The sequence below is a fragment of the Lingula anatina genome, chromosome 2 (assembly GCF_051362555.1).
Source record: "Lingula anatina isolate TDL-2025a chromosome 2, LinAna3.0, whole genome shotgun sequence".
Lineage (NCBI taxonomy): Eukaryota > Metazoa > Brachiopoda > Lingulata > Lingulida > Lingulidae > Lingula > Lingula anatina.
The window spans coordinates 2,686,061-2,704,806 of NC_141768.1; the positions used below are offsets into that span (position 1 = coordinate 2,686,061).

The window sequence follows — 18,746 nt, forward strand, 5'->3', positions numbered from 1 at the left end:
AGTAGTATCCCAGAATGCTCTCACTTGTAGGTCATGCGCATGCGTAGAGGTGGTTTACTGACGTCAGTAAGTTGCTTCGTGGCCAAATAAACTCTGAAACAAATATCGTGAAAAAATATACTTAAATCTAATATTATCAAAGTACCTCGGTCTTATTTGCCCAGCAGTATTAGCCAGTGATTATTCAAGACTACTTATATGGTAAGTATTATCTTGAAATTCGTTAACAATTGTACGGTATGTCAAACATGGGGTGATGGAATGTCGTGGTTAGATTCCCCGAGTCACCGCCGGCGTCGTAATTATTTCCTACATATGGCAGCGTCGTTGTTTACCCCTCGTTTAAAAGCCCTTGTGTAATGACGGGCCAAGGACCTTTTATGTCTCTGGTTAGTTTTTAAAGTTTCTCATCTGAATAAGGGGCCGAAGATGTTGGTTTCATATCTGTTGATGAGAGGATCCATAGATCATAACTGTCAGTGTCACTGTCATTTATCTGTCACTGACAGGTGTATATCAACAAAAGAAAAGTAGTTAATATCTTATTACTCACTAAATTGCACTTCATTATTCTTTTTCTAATAATGCTTGTTCGTCTGTTCGTGAATATTTGTATTTGATGTAGAAGGTACTTAATTGATGGTATTTAAAAAACGCAAGTAAAATTAATGCACCAAGTTGTCATATTTTTACACATTTCAGTGGAATATTTGGACTTTTTCCCTCAAATTGGAGGCTTTGAGAATTTATACAGACAGAAATAATGATTATCATTGTATGTCTTTTATTGCTTCCTTAATTTTATTTATTGCAACATTCTTGCAGGTTGGAAGTGTAACACATTGATGAAAATACCTACACATATTCTTTACTTTTCAGGTTGAAGATCAAAGAAGAACACCGCCCCTTATTTTAGTTAGTTTTAGTTCACCATTTTGTGCCCCTATGACACGTGCTTGTACTGTCCTCAATGTTAGCCAGACGCCGTCGTACCACTTCTGGTTCTGAAACAGATCAGAAAGAGAACACTCCGCCGAGACCATACGCCTCAGGTGGAGCCACTGCATATAACACGCGGGGTTCTCCCTCAGGATCACCAAGTTTATCGACAAGGCCACAGGCCCCTCCTCCTTCGTTAAGACAAGTAGACCCAGACATGACTTGCCGCGATCGGACCAACGAGTTTATGTCAGCTGTGAAGTCCATGCAGTCTAGACAGGTAGAGTTTTTTATTAATTTATTTATTTATTTATTTTATTTATTTATTTATTTTTTTTTTTTTTTTGTCAAGAATACAAGTTAAGTATGATTTTAAATGTGGAAAAAATTGACTTGAAAACATATTTGACTTGAGAATCAATATAGGAACTTGCTGGTAGACTTTTCTTTTTGAGACAAAAAGACGATGTGAAATAAAGATTGTTGTTTGTGTAATTTAAGAAGGAAATCAATCAGATCCCCAGGCACTTTCATTACTTACCAAATGTATGTGAACCATGTATATTGATACAAGGATTCAGGCCTAGAAGTCTTGTGTGATAACAATTTGCCTTTTGAAAACTGTCAATATGCATGTGCATTTAGCAAAATCAAACAAAAAAAAAAGACTTTTCATTTATTGATTTCCTGAACTCTACCTTTGAATAAACAGAATAAACAAGATGTGGTTATTGTGTAAGAAAAATGTAGTTTTGTTGTTTTTGGAAAAGTATATTATAAATTTAAACTTTATTTTATAATTTAATGAAGATGTTAAAGTCAGGTGTATTGTTGTCCTTTCCCAGGTAATGAATGGCAGCCTCCCCTCCAGAATGAGTAGTAATACACTGAGGCAGAGAAGTCAATTCACACAGTTGGCCAAGTAAGTCACACTGTAGTAGAATAAGTCACAATATGGTAGAATTTCTACTCCATTCAGCAGTCTGTTACATCTGTAGTAGAGTTCAGTGTTTAAATTAAATATTATTGTAACTGGAAACTTTTAAGAAGCTCATTTGAATGATATTGTGTTTGATATTGTGAATGATATTGTGTTATTTATTTTATATTTTACTTTGATGAAATGATCAGGCTGGTGACCTATATCTTTTCTTTTTAGAAAAATTGGAAAAGACATTGCCAGCACATTTGCTAAACTGGAAAAACTTACTATTTGTAAGTACTGTTGAAATATCCGTGTGTTTAGGATATTAGTGTGCCATACTTATTGATTTTGTAAATTAAATTCTTAATATAAGTAGTTATTTCAATCTAGAATGGTAGACACAGGCATATTTATGCTCTTGATTGAATAATTTTGCATTGCATATGTACTTTTATACTGTGTATTTTATTTAAATTTATTAATTTACTGTGTAAAGTACTACAGTGATACATTTTAGTGACATTATATTTTATCATAGTGTCATTCCCTGGTATAACAATGTAAACCTGATTCTAATATGTGAGGTGTATATTTTCAGTGGCCAAAAGAAAGTCCCTATTTGATGACAAACCCGTGGAGATCCAAGAGTTGACCTATATCATAAGACAGGACATTGGCAGTCTTAATAAACAGATATTCCATTTACAAGAGGTGAGGGGGACATTGTCAGCCAAGTTGTTTTCTTATTATTTATTTGTTAACAGTGTACATTTGCTTGTCATTTAGCTTTAAATTCTTGATGCAGACATTATATTTTTAAAAATGAGCTTTTTTATGATAGAACATATTTTTAATACATACTTTTCTTAATGTATTTATTTATTATTATTATTATTATTATTATTATTATTATTATTATTTCCAGCTGGTGAGGTCCCAAAGAAATAACAGCAAACATGTACAGTCACATTCAAATTCAGTGGTTGTAGCACTTCAGGTAGGATCACTTGATCTTCTTGCTGAGTTATCAGTATTAGGTGATTATTAATGAATCTTATCACATGACAACACCATGTTATAGTTTAACACCTAGATCTTGTTATTAATAATGAAAATGATAATGTAAATGGTATAAAAAACTTGCTGTAGCTTTGCCTTTGTATTAGTGATATGACAATTAACTTTCTTTTTTGTATGAACACTGACTTATTTTCTATTTGCAGTCAAAACTTGCCTCCATGTCAAATGACTTCAAGTCTGTATTAGAAGTAAGAACCCAAAATTTGAAGGAACAGAAATCAAGACGGGAACAGTTTTCAGATTCCCCAGTATCATCTTCACTTCCTCCTTCAGCCATGACAGGATACAGTACGTATGGAAACAGAAGTGTTCACTTCTTAAATCCCTAAAATGCCATTTGACATAGCAAATTTTCAGTTATTGCATTGCGTGATTGGCATGGCTCTGTAAAAGGTCAATAGACTATTTCATAGATTTGTTTGATTGTGCTTTTGAATTAATCTGGAGGTTGTATAATTTCTATATATTTCTATGTTTTAGATGGTTCTGTATTACTAAAGGATGATGTCGGCCATAATGATGTTGCTATTAATATGGATGGCATGGACAGAAATAAATTTCAACAACAAATGCAGCTCATAGATGAACAGGTATGATATTATGTCATCAGTCTCCAAAACAGTTGTTATCATGGCAGAAAAGATCATTTAACCTACACAGAATAGTTAGTTTTCATTATATTTACAACATACTTTGACTTGCATTCTCCAGGGAACAAAACAATAGCCTAAGGGTGCTTTCTCATTATAGGATAAATAGGCTCACATGCATTCTGAATGTATCTATCAAAGCCAATTTATTTACCGTCAAAAAATACACTTTCCTTGCCATTCTGCTGTTGACTGAATTTCAGGTTTATGAAGTGGCCCAATGGTGCTGGACCACATCCTTGACTGTGCAGTCTTTAAATATATCAACATGCTGTTAATTGCTTTAAATGACAAAAAAGTTATTTTTCTTTCAGGATTCCTATATTCAAAGTAGAGCAGACACTATGCAGAATATAGAATCCACCATAGTAGAACTTGGAGGGATATTCCAACAACTGGCTCACATGGTCAAGGAGCAAGAAGAAATGGTCCAAAGGTGAGCTTTTGGCATAAAGATGAAAGATTTTGACAGGGCAAAAATTGGTTTAAATAAATGTGTGATAGAAATCTTTAAATTTTGTCTGACAGTCTTAAAGAAAAGTGCAAAATTTATTATGTGTATCAAGAATAGAAAACCTTGATCTTACTGTAGGATTGATGGCTGACAGTCTTTACATGGAGTATAAAGAATTGAAGACCTTGATCTCAGTTTCATATTTCTTTACTACCTTGATCGTGATTTCATATTTCTGTACTGTAGGATTGGTTGCCAGTCTTTACATGGAGTATACAGAATTGAAAACCTTGATCTCAATTTCATATTTCTGTATTATAGGATTGATGCCAATGTGGAAGACACTCACTTGAATGTGGAAGCAGCTCACGGAGAGATCCTGAAATATTTCCAGTCAGTGACTTCAAATAGATGGCTTATGATCAAGGTCTTTGGAGTGCTCATTGTGTTCTTCATCATCTTTGTTGTATTCCTGGCTTAAACTGAACACTTCTGGTATCAGAATAACAACTTTTGGGCAACAACTACCACAGAAATGTTTCATCTTAAAGAATGGGTGTTTCTCAGTAAGGGACTTTTCTGGTGGTTTTTATCTAAAAAAAAGTGGTGAGCTGAACGTGCGACAGACTCATATATTGAAAGCACTTTCTTCTCTCAAACACATTCATTTGATGGGGATGTGAGAAATTTTAAATTGTGAACTTATACAGAGTTGCCTGTTAAGTAAAATGGATCATTCTTAAGAACCAGAGGAGTCTTTCCACTGTTCACTGGTAGAATGGTGGATCAAAGGACACATTATCTACAATTTCTAAATATGTTAGAATATTTAAGAAAGTGCCATCAGGACCCACAAATTCAGAGAAGGTGCAACTACTGGGACTGTGATAGGATGATGGAAGTCTGAGGTGTGCATGGCTAAAATTGTACATACATTTATACATATAGAACACATAATTACCAAGGTGACGTACATGGTGCCTGCTCTCTTAAAGTTTACTTGGTGGTGAACTGAAATTTAACCATTCTGGGTAGCTATTTGGGGAAATTGGTTATTTATTCATATTCTTTATATCCAGTGACAAATCAGGAATCTACCTTTCAAGTATTGCACACAATAAATGAAAGGCTTTACTGTTCTCTGCATGCTTGGTGAATTAGGGCAGCTTGGATGCTGCTCTTCATGTAAATTTAATCAGTAGTCCAGGGACCAATCAAGTGCAATTTTGCTGGTCACATAATATTTGCATGCTAAGGTTTCCTTGGGCTTTCTCAGTGAATTGGGAGAAACAAAGTTTATTTTGTGTCAGTTCTTAATAAAAAAAAAATGAACAAGTAGATATATTGTTAAATTGTTATTGATCTTTTTATTGTTGAAATTGTACACCAGGTTTACTACAGCTTGATATCTTTGTCTAAACTGGAGCCTCAAATATTGCACAAAATGCACCTTGTGTTAATTGTCTAATCTCTGTAACATAAATCTATAATTAAAATAAACATGCCTTTTGGCCACCTTCTGGAAAAATGCCTCGAATTTAGTTTAATCATTTGAAGCACAAGTCCCTACAAAATGTCAAATCTGAATATCACATATTTTCCTGAATATTTCAATCCTCTATTTCAAACAGATAATGCAATATGGTTAAATTTATTATACTTGGTAGCAAAACACTAGAACACTTCAGTGCTTACAACAAAAAAGGATATAAATATATATTACCACTGGAATGAGCTGCCTTCATCCTAAAAGTTCATTTCTCCATAAGCATGTCTACGCTTGTGTCTTTGCTTAACAATGAAATCACTGGACACCTGAACTGCTGTTACTTAATTTGTAATTGTGCTTAGCACAGCTGCCACAATGGCTTGTTCTCAACTACCACAATCAACTGCCTACTACTACCACAACTGTCATTATCAATTGCATGTTAGGTGAAACCTTAACCCATTCCATGTGCAGTTTGGATATATAAGAGCCACAACCAGTGCTCTTTACCTGCACATACACGTACTGTGCTTCCCTTTACCAAGTCTTTGCTCAGTACATTAGTCACTCTACATATATTGGTGAGCCCCTTATATATACTATGGAAGCAGAGCCCTCTCACAACTGCAGCTACTGATGACATTCAACAAGTCAACATACTAAATAGGAATCCATTCCTAGAAAATCACAATTCCCATAAACTGCATTCAATCGACATGTATCATAACTTCATATGTGAATATTTTGCGAGGAGTTTGCTCACATAACTACAGCAGTAATCTGTTCTCATTGCATCTATCATCTAAAGTAAATCGCTCATAACGTCTTTTTACACACGTCTTGCACAGCTACATCCTTCAAGCAGTGCACTATAAATGCAAGAACTGACTCTCTGTGCTTCAACTAGTACTATTACAGATTCACTAACTTTAGTGCAATATTACTGTTCCATCAATGAACAATATTTTCTTATCTAGCTACTGTGACAGAGTAAAAACACCAAGCGCACCCCTTCAGCTGCTCTTGTCCCCTCCAGTGGTCAGTGGAAGAACATCAGTGGAAGGATAACCATAGAGGAACAGCAGGATGACCATTGTGGCAGCAAACGGAGAAAACAGTAGCCATTGTATATCTGTCAAATACATTTGGTGAAATCTGGAATAAAATTACAAGAATATGCTCAATTTTAAAGGATTTTTTACTTTAAAATTTGTGATATTGCCATATCCTACTTTTACACAATATTTGTAAATAATGAAAAGATGAAATCGATTTTGAAAAAAAAAACCATCATAACCCACACGGTATAAAATTATTATTTTCTAAATCAACTTTATAAGTTTCGGTTTCACTTCAATTTATATCAATTCAACAATTACTATTTTTTATTCTACTAGCAGAAAAATAAACAGCTTAAACCATCAGTACTTTTTAAAACAAAATAAAATTGATAACCTAATAACTGTGGAGTCTATGGCTATTTGTCCATGTTTGTTGGTCACTTGCACTGTTACATGGCTTAAACAAGGCATGCGTGGTGTGGGAACATCAATGGTGTAAAACCCTTCTTTGGTAAATGACTGCTCAAACCAGTAGTGACTGCCAAAGTACACCTAGCACATGGATGAAATGTATATCAAACTTCACAGACATTATCAATTATATATTATAGATTCTGAAATCCATAGATCCAGCTTTCAAAATATTAAACAGAAATTATAACCTTGTTATCACCTTTATAAACTACCTACCCTGACATTGAAATCTCCCCTGTACCTCTGTCCTCCTATGATATGGAATGTGATTGAAAGTGAGTTTCCTGAGTACTCTTGTAAATCTCTGGTTTCTTCAGATAAGAAGACATTGAGCTGTGTAAGACAGACAACGAAAAGTATGTTTAATAGCAAGCCCTAGATGACCTTGGATTCCCTATATGAAAATCCAGGCTTGTCTTGTTTTTAGATACAATGTCGATTTCGAATCAAATGTAATGCTATAAATAATAATGCAGTTAGTACGCCAACAAAAAATTACATTAAAATTGACATTTTAATTAACATTTTTATTAATATTTCTTTAACTATATAATAAAAAATACTTTTATAACATCTATCAACCAACAAAAATAAGTTCAAAGAAATAAACTTTTAAAACTTGTATCTATTGCCAAAATAATGGGTGGAATCATATCTCAAACAAAAATTTACGAGAGACAAAATGAAGCTAAGATATCCAAAATCCATCCCTACCCTTAGCATTACTAAAAACTTTTTATCACTACCAAAAACAAAGAACTTACAGCTTGCTCTCTGAATGTAAACCCATTCCCACTCAACGTCTCTGAAGGCCAGGTTCTCATCATTTGTTTCTCAAACCCTGCATGCTGAACTCCAGCATGCCCAGCCTTGGTGATGTTTAGAAACACCAGGGCCCCATCTGTAGTGGACACCACATAGTTTAGATCAGTTTTCTCTCGGTCAGGATTGCCAGACACAACTTGTATCAGTGATTTCTCACCCAGATGTAGAGACTGCTGGCAACTTCTGTCCCCACTCAGGATTTGGAGCATTCCGTCATCTGACATGATTAGCTGTTCGAGAAAATTAACAAAATTACAAAAACTTTTCACTATTATCTTTTTTACTATTTTTTGACGTGCATCAACCCTGTAGGGCATTTATGGTTTACTGAGGAACACATTTCACATAATTCAAAGTCTGCTTGCTCACTTGGCATATCTGTGACAACATTTCTATGCATGAAGAAAAACTGCTTATGTTAAAGAAACTTACACATATTATGTGCAATGTTAACATTGCACATAAGTTCCAAGTAACACAAAAAAGCACATAATACCTATAAGAAGGTAATAAGAAGGTAATTATTCTACAATTAGAACAATTTTACACTATTAGCAAAAATATTACATACCATATCCACATGGTTCTGTAATTCTGCAAACTTTGTAAATACAGGGTTTGCAGTTAGCTTATCTGCCACTTTGATTGGCCAACCTTCCAGCAATGTTCCACTTTCACCTTCCAGAACATAAATTTTCCTACAAGGTGCAATAAGTATTAAAGCCAACTGCAGTCAACAGATAGCCTTTGTCATGGTTAACTAGCCAAGCATTGTAAGGCCTATGATGTTAAAATAAGGCCTTATGTAAAAAAACACACACACACAGATAAAACTAGGCTCTAATTCTGAAGAATTCTAGATTCTAATTATTTACCAAGTTTTCAGAAGTTCAAATGTTATCGCATTTCTTAATGTGTTGACTGTCTTACTCCCCCCCCCCATCTTCTACTATTTACCATCTCAAAAACTACACATTCTACCTTGTTTTAAAATAACAAGATATTCTCATACAAACAAAAATTATTCTTGAAATGACATTTTACTTTTCTTTAAGCAAGCTGAATATTACAGGCCAATGAGTAAGCATTCTACATACTATACCAGCGGACCCTACCCATCATTTGTTGCTACCACCACATCAAGCCTGCCATTTCCATCGACGTCTGCCACGCGTGACCCTGCTGACGATGTGCCAGAAATCTGAACCTCCCACAGCTGTTTACCAAGACTGTTGTAGCAGACGACATTGGCACTGGTGTCAACTGCTATCATTTCCAATTTGCCATCCAGGTTTACATCTTCTACTGTAATCTGTGATAATGAAATTAAAGATTCAATGTATATATCTGTGATGTCTTGTTTGCCACCTGTAAGTATTACTGAAGTGAAAAATTTGTCTATGATAAATAAATATCACAAATTTAGAAATATTCTGTTTGATCAATACTAAACTGTACGTAGTCAGATGAGAACATGATGTATAGGAAAGAGTGAGCAAACATCTATGTATGCTATTACATTCCATGATTAAAAACCAAGCAGTTAAAATCCATTTCCCAGACAGTAAAAATATGAAATTGTTTTTCATTAAATACCTGTCCATGTATACTGTCCATAGTTAAAGGAAACCCTGTTCTCGTCTCTCCTGTGTGTGTTAATGCATACAAACTGCCCACAGAGGTCCCGAACACTATCTCCAACTTTCCACCCTCACTGTCCAAGTCTACCACAGTAGGAGAAAACAGCATGTATGCAGGGAATTCACTGTACACCTGGAAGATTATGTGAGCATAGTTAATGAGAAGAGTGCACTCAAATATGTAAAATTAACATTTTGTAAAAATGTCTGGAAAACCATAATTTTCAAATTGCAAAATAGTCATTCATTATTCTTTAAATTTTTTACAGTCATTATCTTGAAATGATAATAAATTATTTCCTATTCTTAAATCTGCCAGAAAACATACCATAATTTTAAAATCATATTTACAATTATTTGTCCTCAGCAAACTTAAGCGTCTGTTTTCTGCAAGTGCACTGGACAGTTTATTGCATATTAACTTAACATTAAATATAATCATGGTGGATATACATCTAACTAGTGGTAGTCTTATCATATCAGAGAGACCATAAAAGGTTGAAGAGAAGTTTAACGCTACCAACATTATGAAAAAATCAAAACAAATTATGATTTACCGGAGTAAGTTCCAACAATACAGTTTTCATAACTCTCTGGCTTGTCATATTAAAAAGCACCAATCCACCAACCAGGTATTCTCGTAGCTCTGTTCTGTTCAAGCCAAGCTTATCAAGACTTTGGGAATCCCTGTTTAGAAAGATTCTACATGTATCATTTATGATCAGGAAGTATTTCTTTAAAAAAAATTTTCTAAAAACTAAGTTAAAACCAAGAGGGCAGGCAATTATCACACACTTGGCATTCTTTTCTATTTACAGAGGTTAATTTGTCTGAAAATATGAACTGAAGGCTTACCTTAAAAGAAAGAAACTCTCTGTATAAAATGTACAGTCACAAGGTTATAACCTACACCTGTACTTACTAACATTTACAAATTTTATATCAATGTACTCAGAAAATAACAAATCACAAATATGTAACCATGTACAAATATCAACCAGCAGAACTGTAATCACACTTACAGATATTCTTCCTGATCAAAGAAATAGCTAACAGGTATCACAAGCTCCTCCATGTTGCCATCTTGATCAAGGTCTGCTATCACAGGAGTGGCAAGAACATGAGGATCCACACTCACATAATCTTTATAGTCCTGTTTTGGAACAATTAGCCACTGTTAATTAACATGATGCTTTATAGAACTTACTGGCAAATTAGGATATCAATATTCAGTTAGTATTCAAAATAGCGTACGTGTAAAATAAATTTCTTCTTCTTTTAAAATTTTAATAATTTTTTTAATATTTGATCTGATTCAGTAAGCATTCAAAATAGTGTATCTGCACAATAAGTTTGTTCTTCTTTTAAAATTTTAATGAAATTTTCAACCTTTGATTAAACACATTATCACCAAGTGTTCCCTAGTACACCGTCACTCTAATACCAACCTTTCCAGACATCAGTTCTTCATAATCCAGAACATATTTATGAACTTCATTATGATCTACAGAGATGTTTTCCTTGTACCAGTGTCTCTTCACACCAACAGGGGGCAGCTGGATAACACAAGACAAAACACAGTCAGAGCTTGGATTAAATTTCGATTTGAAAAAAAAATTGATTGACAGAATGAAAAAATCATAGAGGCCTGATGCTGCGAGCATTGTGCATTATTACTCAAAGAAAAATTCAAAGTATAACTTCAACAGTATACAGTTACAAGATAAGGTTTTCAATTAAACTAAATGTGACTTACTTTGTAGTCCCTATCTATAAGGTGAACACCATTATGCTGAAAGAACTTGAATTCTCCATCTGATGTCACAATGAGGATATCCAACATTCCATCACCATCTATATCATACTATTGAAATGTAAAATATATAGGCCATGACATAATACAAAACAACAATGGATGTTCACGACAAACTGGTTTAGCTTTGGTTTTGCATTCAGCTGTGCAGTATGTTGTACCAGATTTCTACATTTCAATATTACTGCAATTTTCTTTCTCTCTTTAAGCAGTTATAATTGACATATAATAATATTTCTAATAATCTTTTGTATTTAAACATCACTTTTGTTAAACAGTTTCATCAGTTTTACCTGCAATGGACTTGAATGAACTGAGGATTCTTTTAAGGCAAAGGGCCACTGTGAATCCCCAAGAACTTGTCCAGTTTTCCCATCTATCACAGTAATTGCCTCAGTGAAAGCACTGGCTACTATATCATTGTGGCCATCCCCATTCACATCTGTGATGATGGGAGGACTCACAAATGGGGAGTTGGCCACTTCTACACTGTTCAGTACTTGTACCCTAAACTCGCAGCTGGAATGATAAAAATCATGGTGCATCACAAACTAACATAGACTGGTAAAGATATCAACACCATCACAAGACAATTAGCCATGCTACGCAGGTTAGATCGACCTAACTCCTTGGGGGTTCACGCTAAATTGCAGTCAGCCGAGCGGGCACCATAGTTAATTACCCCCTTACAGCTTTTAGTAGGCGGGACAGACACTTAATCCGGCCAAGCTGACAGTAATCTAGTGAGACTCCCCACAGGGATAGATCGATCTAAAAATCTATGGAAATGGGGTGTATGCTAACAGTACATATCAGAATCGTCAATAGGAGTGCTAACGCATGAATTTTCGTGCTACTAAGGCGGTGTGACTGAAATGCGCAATACACCGCAATACAGCGCAACACAGTGCAATACACTTCAAAAATCAAATCCAGTTTCAATTACACTAAAGAAATGACCATTCCCAGCAAAGTAGGGTGATATAAAAACAACCTATATTACTAGGTAAGTAATATTGTTGATATAACTTAACAAATCAGCAAGACTTTTATATTGTCCAGTTGGCAGCCATGTTGGCGAGTGGCTCTTCTTGGATATATTACTGGCCAAGAAGAGCTACTCGCCAACATGGCGGCTGACCAAACAATAAAAAAATTGTCAAGTTGTATCAGCAATATTTATTACTATGTACTATATTTTGCTTTTATATCCCCCTATTTTATTTGAGATTACCCTTTCATGTGTTTACTTGCAACTGGACTTGTGTTATCAAGTGTATTGCGCTGTGTTGCGCTGTATTGCAGTGTATTGCGCATTTCAGTCACACCCTCAGAACCAATTTTTTGGTGGAAACCTCCCTCTGACTCGAGTACCGCTCTGACTCTGCTTCGTGCATGCTTCAGCAACTCCATACGGCATAAGAGTCGACAAGTTCAGTCCAGCTTTAATGGCATATAAACTATATAATAAGGCGCATACCTCTTTTCATTTCCTCGCCCATAGTCCACATGTACAAGTAACAAGGTAACAAGCAGAACAGAAATCATTAAACTATATTTTGTAAATAAAACTACCGACTAGAACATCACTACGAAATTAGGCACATGCATTTCTCATTCTCCTAATATGAAAGAGCGCGCAATATGTCAAGAAAAGCTAACGGCTGAAATGGACTAACGTTCAGACGGGATTATCAATCTTTCAGATATATAAGTTTGTAATCATTAAAACATTTTGTCATAGCCTTTGTGGTTCTTTGACTGCATAGGAAGAACTATAGGATATCATACTTTTCAATTTTATTGCTACCACTTAATGAAAATGTTAAAATACAGTATCTGTAAAAAAAAAATTCCCCATTGAAAATCTCGAGTCTTTACCGTAACTCTTGTTAACAGTCTTATCACTGGGACGTACATGAAAATGAAAACAACTACACCTCCAATGCAACCACAATGAATTAATTTTATTCAGTAGATTATCATACTTTTAAAAACTCATTGTCGCACTATTTTACCAAGCATGTCCTTGTAATTGTCCCTCTGCACGACAACAGTGATTTTAATCACTATTTAATTAAGTTATACGCTATTGTTTTAGTTAAATCATTAAATGTCGAACATACCAGAAATGCATTGTTTGAGGCCAACTTGCCTCACAAATGATAATAGTCACGAGTACGTAATAGGCCTAAAGTTAAATCAAATTTAGTCCAGATTACAGTTCAAATAGCCCGTATTATGTTTTCATTCCCGTGTAGTTGTCCATTTAAAAAGTCAACTTCGTCTTTAGAAGTGTGGCCTGAAGAAACCAGCGCCTTTGGCTATGGGCTGCCCCAGGTTTGACACTGACTGTCATATTAAACGTTTTCAATTACTTTCTTTCCGTAGACACAAAACAAATACCAAGGCAGAGAGACCCTTTTTTCAAATGTAAAAAAGAAGAATACAACAAAGGCTAACATAACAACGGAGGGTGAAATACTTCATACAAGTTTTCTTCTATAGGATGATATAATAGCTCAGTTTACATAAGAAATGCCGTACCTGTGCCTACAGGGATTTTGACGATGCGACTACGCCTACATTTACAGGCACCATTATTTCAGTACATTGGTGCAATTGTAATTTTATGGAATTCAACCAAAACCTTAAATCTACTTTATCTGTCTTAATTTTACGTTTTACGTCAACAAATATGGCATTTGGTCACATGACCCTTGTTACTAATTAACTCCTCCCCACAACAACAACATTCAATTATCTTTAAATACCATTCGATCATTACATCTGCTTTCTTAAAAACCTTTTAAGGCCCGCAGACGTCCACGGGCAGACGCAACACACGGTAACCATAATGACTGTTTAACTTTTTCATTCGATGGCGCTTACACAACTGCATTTCAAATTGCTAAATTGTGATCGACTTTAGAGAAATAGGCCTACATATACGATTGAGTGAGTGGGCATGTAACAATTTTGTCCGTGTTCAGAGCGGTTTTAAGAAATACCGCTTATATTCTAACTCCTGGAAGTAGGCACTTGATAGCACCGCCCCACACCGCTATGTTCTTTATCTACATCCACTACATTGGGTTGGATTGCAGAGGGAATTCGGTTGTCCATTTTCTCTAGCGAGTGGCATGGACCCATCTGGAATCTTACTCTTACTGATAATAATGATAAAAAAGAAGTTAAGAACAAGAGAAGAAAAAAAAGAAAAGCAGATAAAATATTTTAAATAAATACCAATAATAGGTTCAAACGGATTCTTGCGAAGATTGCGCTGTAATATATATATAGTACGCTGCTTTTGGTACGCCCGAAGAGCCTGCAATTTAAAATATTATCATATCAATATAAACTTTATTTGTTTATTTTACTACCATTATTTTTAATTGCACCCACGTCAGCCACAGGGTGTTGGAGAACATTAAAATGAACTCCCATGGGGCATTTTTATTGCTCTGGAAGCACATAGAAATTAAAAATTAAACATTAGACATTAAAGATTAAGAAAATATTCATTTCCATTGTTTTCCACGGGGTTGCAAGCTGCCCATTGTTTCTATCAGACTAATATAACTTTTGATTAACAGAGTTACATGTAAGGCCTACACTGAGAAACAGTTGAAACATGATTCAGACCATCTTTAAACTCTGTATCAGCTCCACCACTTAAATCAGTAGCGTAAATTTAAAAATTATCGTTCAAATAGATTAATTCGAATATTCTCCTATTTTCCCCAAGTTTTTACATTTTTACATCATTTTCCCGGCGAACATATTTCAATGAAGAAGTTGAATTTTGCTTTTGATTTTTTTCTTGTCTATCCTACATGTACGTGTACTTTTAAGTAAAAAAGTTAAAACTTCAAGTCAGTAGAGTGTTTCAGAAAGTGACACCGGATATTAAGCCTCAGGGCATCGTTCCAGACTCATTCGATCACCAAATTCAATCACGCGTTTCTAAAACGTCAAATTCAACAAGAAAAGTCATTATGGTTCGCCTTAGACTAAAAAGCATAAGTTCAATATCATATCCAAGACTAAATCAATCGCGTATCGCTCCAAATACAAAAAGTCAGCTCATTGTTTCGGTTCAAAGTTATTATATCCCTGGTATCAAATAACAATAAAGTAGAATGTTTGCAAACACAAATACTACATGAACCACAAGCCTTTGTGCTCGCTCACGTTCCGCAAGCATACCACGCGATTTGTGGTCAAAAAGTAAATAGTAGAATTCCAAAATCGTATAAGACTCTTGAAAGTCAACAGACGATCATTAAACCGCTTCAGATGGGGACAGAAGAGGCAGAAAAGCGCTTTGTATAATGATTTATCTGTGCGTCGAGCGTTATGAAAAGGATCAAGTTGCATTCAGTAGTGTAATTGCCCAGAAGCAGAAGGTTTTAATAAATTGCTGTGAACGAGGATCAGTCTCTTCTATATCCTCTCTCGACATAAACCAACACTACTTCAGTCTACTTAATAGACGTCAAATTTACAAATCATAAGTCTTGTCCATATCCCCCTTTTTAATATTCACTTTTTAAAAGATCACAAAATAACTTTATGCAATAAATGTAGACTGATAATTTGGACCTGTTAATATAATAAATGAACTTAGTATTGTAACGATTTTACATAGCCTTAAAATTCATGGTAAAATTGCCGCAGTAAGCTTTAGCCTTTTGTTTACATTCTTGTGTGTGTTGAACTTTGAACCTTAAGTTGGAATGGCTTGTAAGTGGTATCAGTTTACGAAAGAGGGGATTGTGGTGTCCAGTAGAGGGGTTGGCGGTCAACCATTCAAGGCCGTCCACTTTTACTCTGGCTGCCAGTCAAAGTAGCAGTGAACCATTCAAGGCCGTCCACTTTTGAAATGTATAAATACAGCTGCTCTTCGCAGTGTTGTTCAGTTAGAGTTCAGTTAGAGTTACTGTAGAGTATAGTGGCAGTACTCAGTGAGAGTATAGTGTCAGACTTAGTTTCACAACTTAGTTTGAGTCAGTTTCGCAATATAGTTCCAGTTAGTTTATTGTAGCTGAGTTGCAGTTGTTTAAATTAGAAGTGCAGCAGTACAGCAAGAATAGAGACAGTGTTTAGTAAAAGATACAGAAACATGTACATTTGTGTTGAGAGTTATTCGTAGAAATAAAGTTTACAAAACAGAGACCTTGTTTTGTTGGTGGCAGCGAAGTAAGAGAACCGTACACTGGTGGCAGAAAAACGAAGACCTTTACAGTATACTCTGCTTCCAAAATGAGAGCTGAACACGTACCAGCATAAACTCCTTATTATTATTGTTAACAATAATGTATTATTACAGCATTGTACACGGTAGAAGCCCTTTTGTAAGTGATATGTATAATTTATTTTTATTATTAAAATATGACACTACTAGGTTTTTTATCTGTGTATGCCTCAAAATAAATTAAGCATAATAATTGCTTTAACTTATACAGATAGCAATGTTCCAAAGATGTTTTTACAACGACTACACTACATATGACAACAGAAGGAAAGCATTAAAAAATAATGAATGACTTTAAAAACGAATCGTCTTGGGTTAAATCATGCCCCACCTGTCTATGGTATTAAATACTACAGAAAACTAATCAATATCGTTTACATTGAGAAATCGGAAGACGTTCCACTCAAAGACGTCTGGGGGTAGGTTTGCGAAGGGCGTTTTGGAAAAAATGTGTGATTGATCACAAAACGCCCGAGGGATAATATCTAGACAGTATTGGCGAGAATTCAAATTCAGGTTGACAAATAAAATGATTGAAAAGTACTCTCTCTCTCTCTCTCTCTCTCTCTCTCTCTCACACACACACAAACACACACACAGACACACACACACATGCATGCACGTACGTACGTACGCGTTTATGTGAGTGTGAACATGGGTGCCTGCATGGGTGTGTGCGTGTGTAGGTACATGTTTGTGTGCGCGTGGAAGCGGGCCGTGGGCACTACTTCTATTAAGTTGAGTTGAAAGAATTGCTAGATCTATCTCCTGCATCTCCCTTTGATTTTGTCTGCTGGTACATATTTAATTTATCTTATTTTATTTTATTTTATTTTATTTATTAAATAATTTTTTTTTTTTTTTGGGGGGGGGGGGGGTAGTGCTAATGTGCAAAACTAAATTTTCTTCACATCACTCGCCGGGCGGAATCTCTCAGTGAGATATTACAATACTGAATATGTCAAATGATATGTTGTAAAGATTCAGAGTTCGTAAAGATTGTGATCAGTTAAGTTAAAAACCTCCCGCCTCTTGTGTATGTTTTCTAACGCATCCTAACCCTCTTCTATAACAGCTAACCTGTCTGTCCTCAACGCACTATTGTCACTGGCAATGTTAGTCTCAATGGGGATTCTTTCACAACCACATAAGCAGAACATGAAGAAAATTCTGTCGCAGACGGAAGCTCGACCTGTGTCACCGTATCTATTATTTTTTATAGCCAGACGGTTACCCGGGATCGATTACTGACTATTGTGTTTGATACTAACACCTTCTCAACTTTTTTTTGTGTTGCTGAAAAATCAGTCTCTCAAGACGCACTGGGATTGGGTCTAAAAATGAAAACTAAATGGTTAACATTTTTGTTGAGTTCCTATGCAGACAGGCTTTTAGTAAGGATTTTTTTATTAACAAACGACCTCTGTGTCAAAGGCTTTCAGATAGCCATTAATTTCCAGACCCATGCGCATTATGAAGACGTATCCTATTAGAAAAAAGTAAATCAACTGAACATTTGCTGAGGAGTTTTTCAAGAGGACACGACGCACACTGTTCCATTGACTGGGAGCAAAGGAAAAGAGCTCTTTTGTTTTGTTGACCCAACTATTTCCCCCTCGAAAATGCTACTGTTGTGTCAGACACAAAACTGTCTGCCCCGGAACAGAGCGTTTTAACGCTCGCACACTGAAACCATTTCAATTGCACCTTTTTCCTCCCATTCAGATGGCCCACGGGAACGGGAGCCGTTGAACTTACCTGTAACCATTGTACCCAGGCCCCAAGCAACACCTATGACCCTACACAAAATCCAATCCAAATGTTTGTTCAGGGTTAATTTCTATTTTCAAACAAGACATCTTACACCATGTTAGTTTCTCCTTCACACGCGAAGCCCCCTTAAGCGCAAACGCGTACAAACAGATAAAGGATCATAAAAGTATGATCGGCTTGATTAAGCAAAATTATCGAGGCTCAGTGAAGTGTGCCCGATAGCCAGAGGTAATTCATACACAAGCTATTTCACAATCTATACATCTGAGAAATTAACTTGTCCGAGCTGGGGTGTCACAGTGGGTTTTTTGTAATAGTTAGCAGAAGTGAGGTGTAATTGTGCGTGTGCACGTGAAAGGGCGC

General features: G+C 35.5%; 2 protein-coding genes across 2 annotated transcripts; one reads left to right on the plus strand and one right to left on the minus strand.

Annotated features, from left to right (window-relative positions):
- Positions 1-17: 17 nt before the first annotated feature.
- LOC106156811 (syntaxin-5) lies at positions 18-5,388 on the plus strand. Its single transcript, XM_013532240.2, has 10 exons — positions 18-201; positions 880-1,219; positions 1,785-1,861; positions 2,099-2,154; positions 2,463-2,575; positions 2,790-2,861; positions 3,088-3,232; positions 3,425-3,534; positions 3,909-4,030; positions 4,370-5,388. Exons 2-10 carry the CDS (start codon positions 971-973, stop codon positions 4,527-4,529), a joined length of 1,104 nt encoding a protein of 367 aa, XP_013387694.1. The 5' UTR covers positions 18-201; positions 880-970; the 3' UTR covers positions 4,530-5,388.
- A 2-nt stretch (positions 5,389-5,390) lies between these two features.
- Positions 5,391-13,000, minus strand: LOC106166376 (uncharacterized). Its single transcript, XM_087003192.1, has 13 exons — positions 12,831-13,000; positions 11,644-11,869; positions 11,294-11,401; positions 10,986-11,093; positions 10,560-10,690; positions 10,095-10,224; positions 9,494-9,670; positions 9,013-9,209; positions 8,469-8,595; positions 7,837-8,127; positions 7,289-7,405; positions 6,993-7,150; positions 5,391-6,692 (listed from the first exon to the last, which is right to left on the minus strand). The coding sequence occupies exons 1-13, from the start codon at positions 12,896-12,898 to the stop codon at positions 6,551-6,553; spliced, it is 1,980 nt and encodes a 659-aa protein (XP_086859318.1). The 5' UTR covers positions 12,899-13,000; the 3' UTR covers positions 5,391-6,550.
- Positions 13,001-18,746: the final 5,746 nt, after the last annotated feature.

Coding starts and splice junctions, on each gene's coding strand:
- LOC106156811 (XM_013532240.2), top strand. CDS start 971: ATGTTAGCCAGACGCCGTCGTACCACTTCTGGTTCTGAAACAGATCAG. Junction 1,862..2,098: donor CAATTCACACAGTTGGCCAA/GTAAGTCACACT, acceptor TTTTCTTTTTAG/AAAAATTGGAAAAGACATTG. Junction 3,233..3,424: donor TTCAGCCATGACAGGATACA/GTACGTATGGAA, acceptor TCTATGTTTTAG/ATGGTTCTGTATTACTAAAG.
- LOC106166376 (XM_087003192.1), bottom strand. CDS start 12,898: ATGATTTCTGTTCTGCTTGTTACCTTGTTACTTGTACATGTGGACTAT. Junction 11,402..11,643: donor TTCATTCAAGTCCATTGCAG/GTAAAACTGATG, acceptor ACATTTCAATAG/TATGATATAGATGGTGATGG. Junction 7,151..7,288: donor GGGGAGATTTCAATGTCAGG/GTAGGTAGTTTA, acceptor TCCATGTGCTAG/GTGTACTTTGGCAGTCACTA.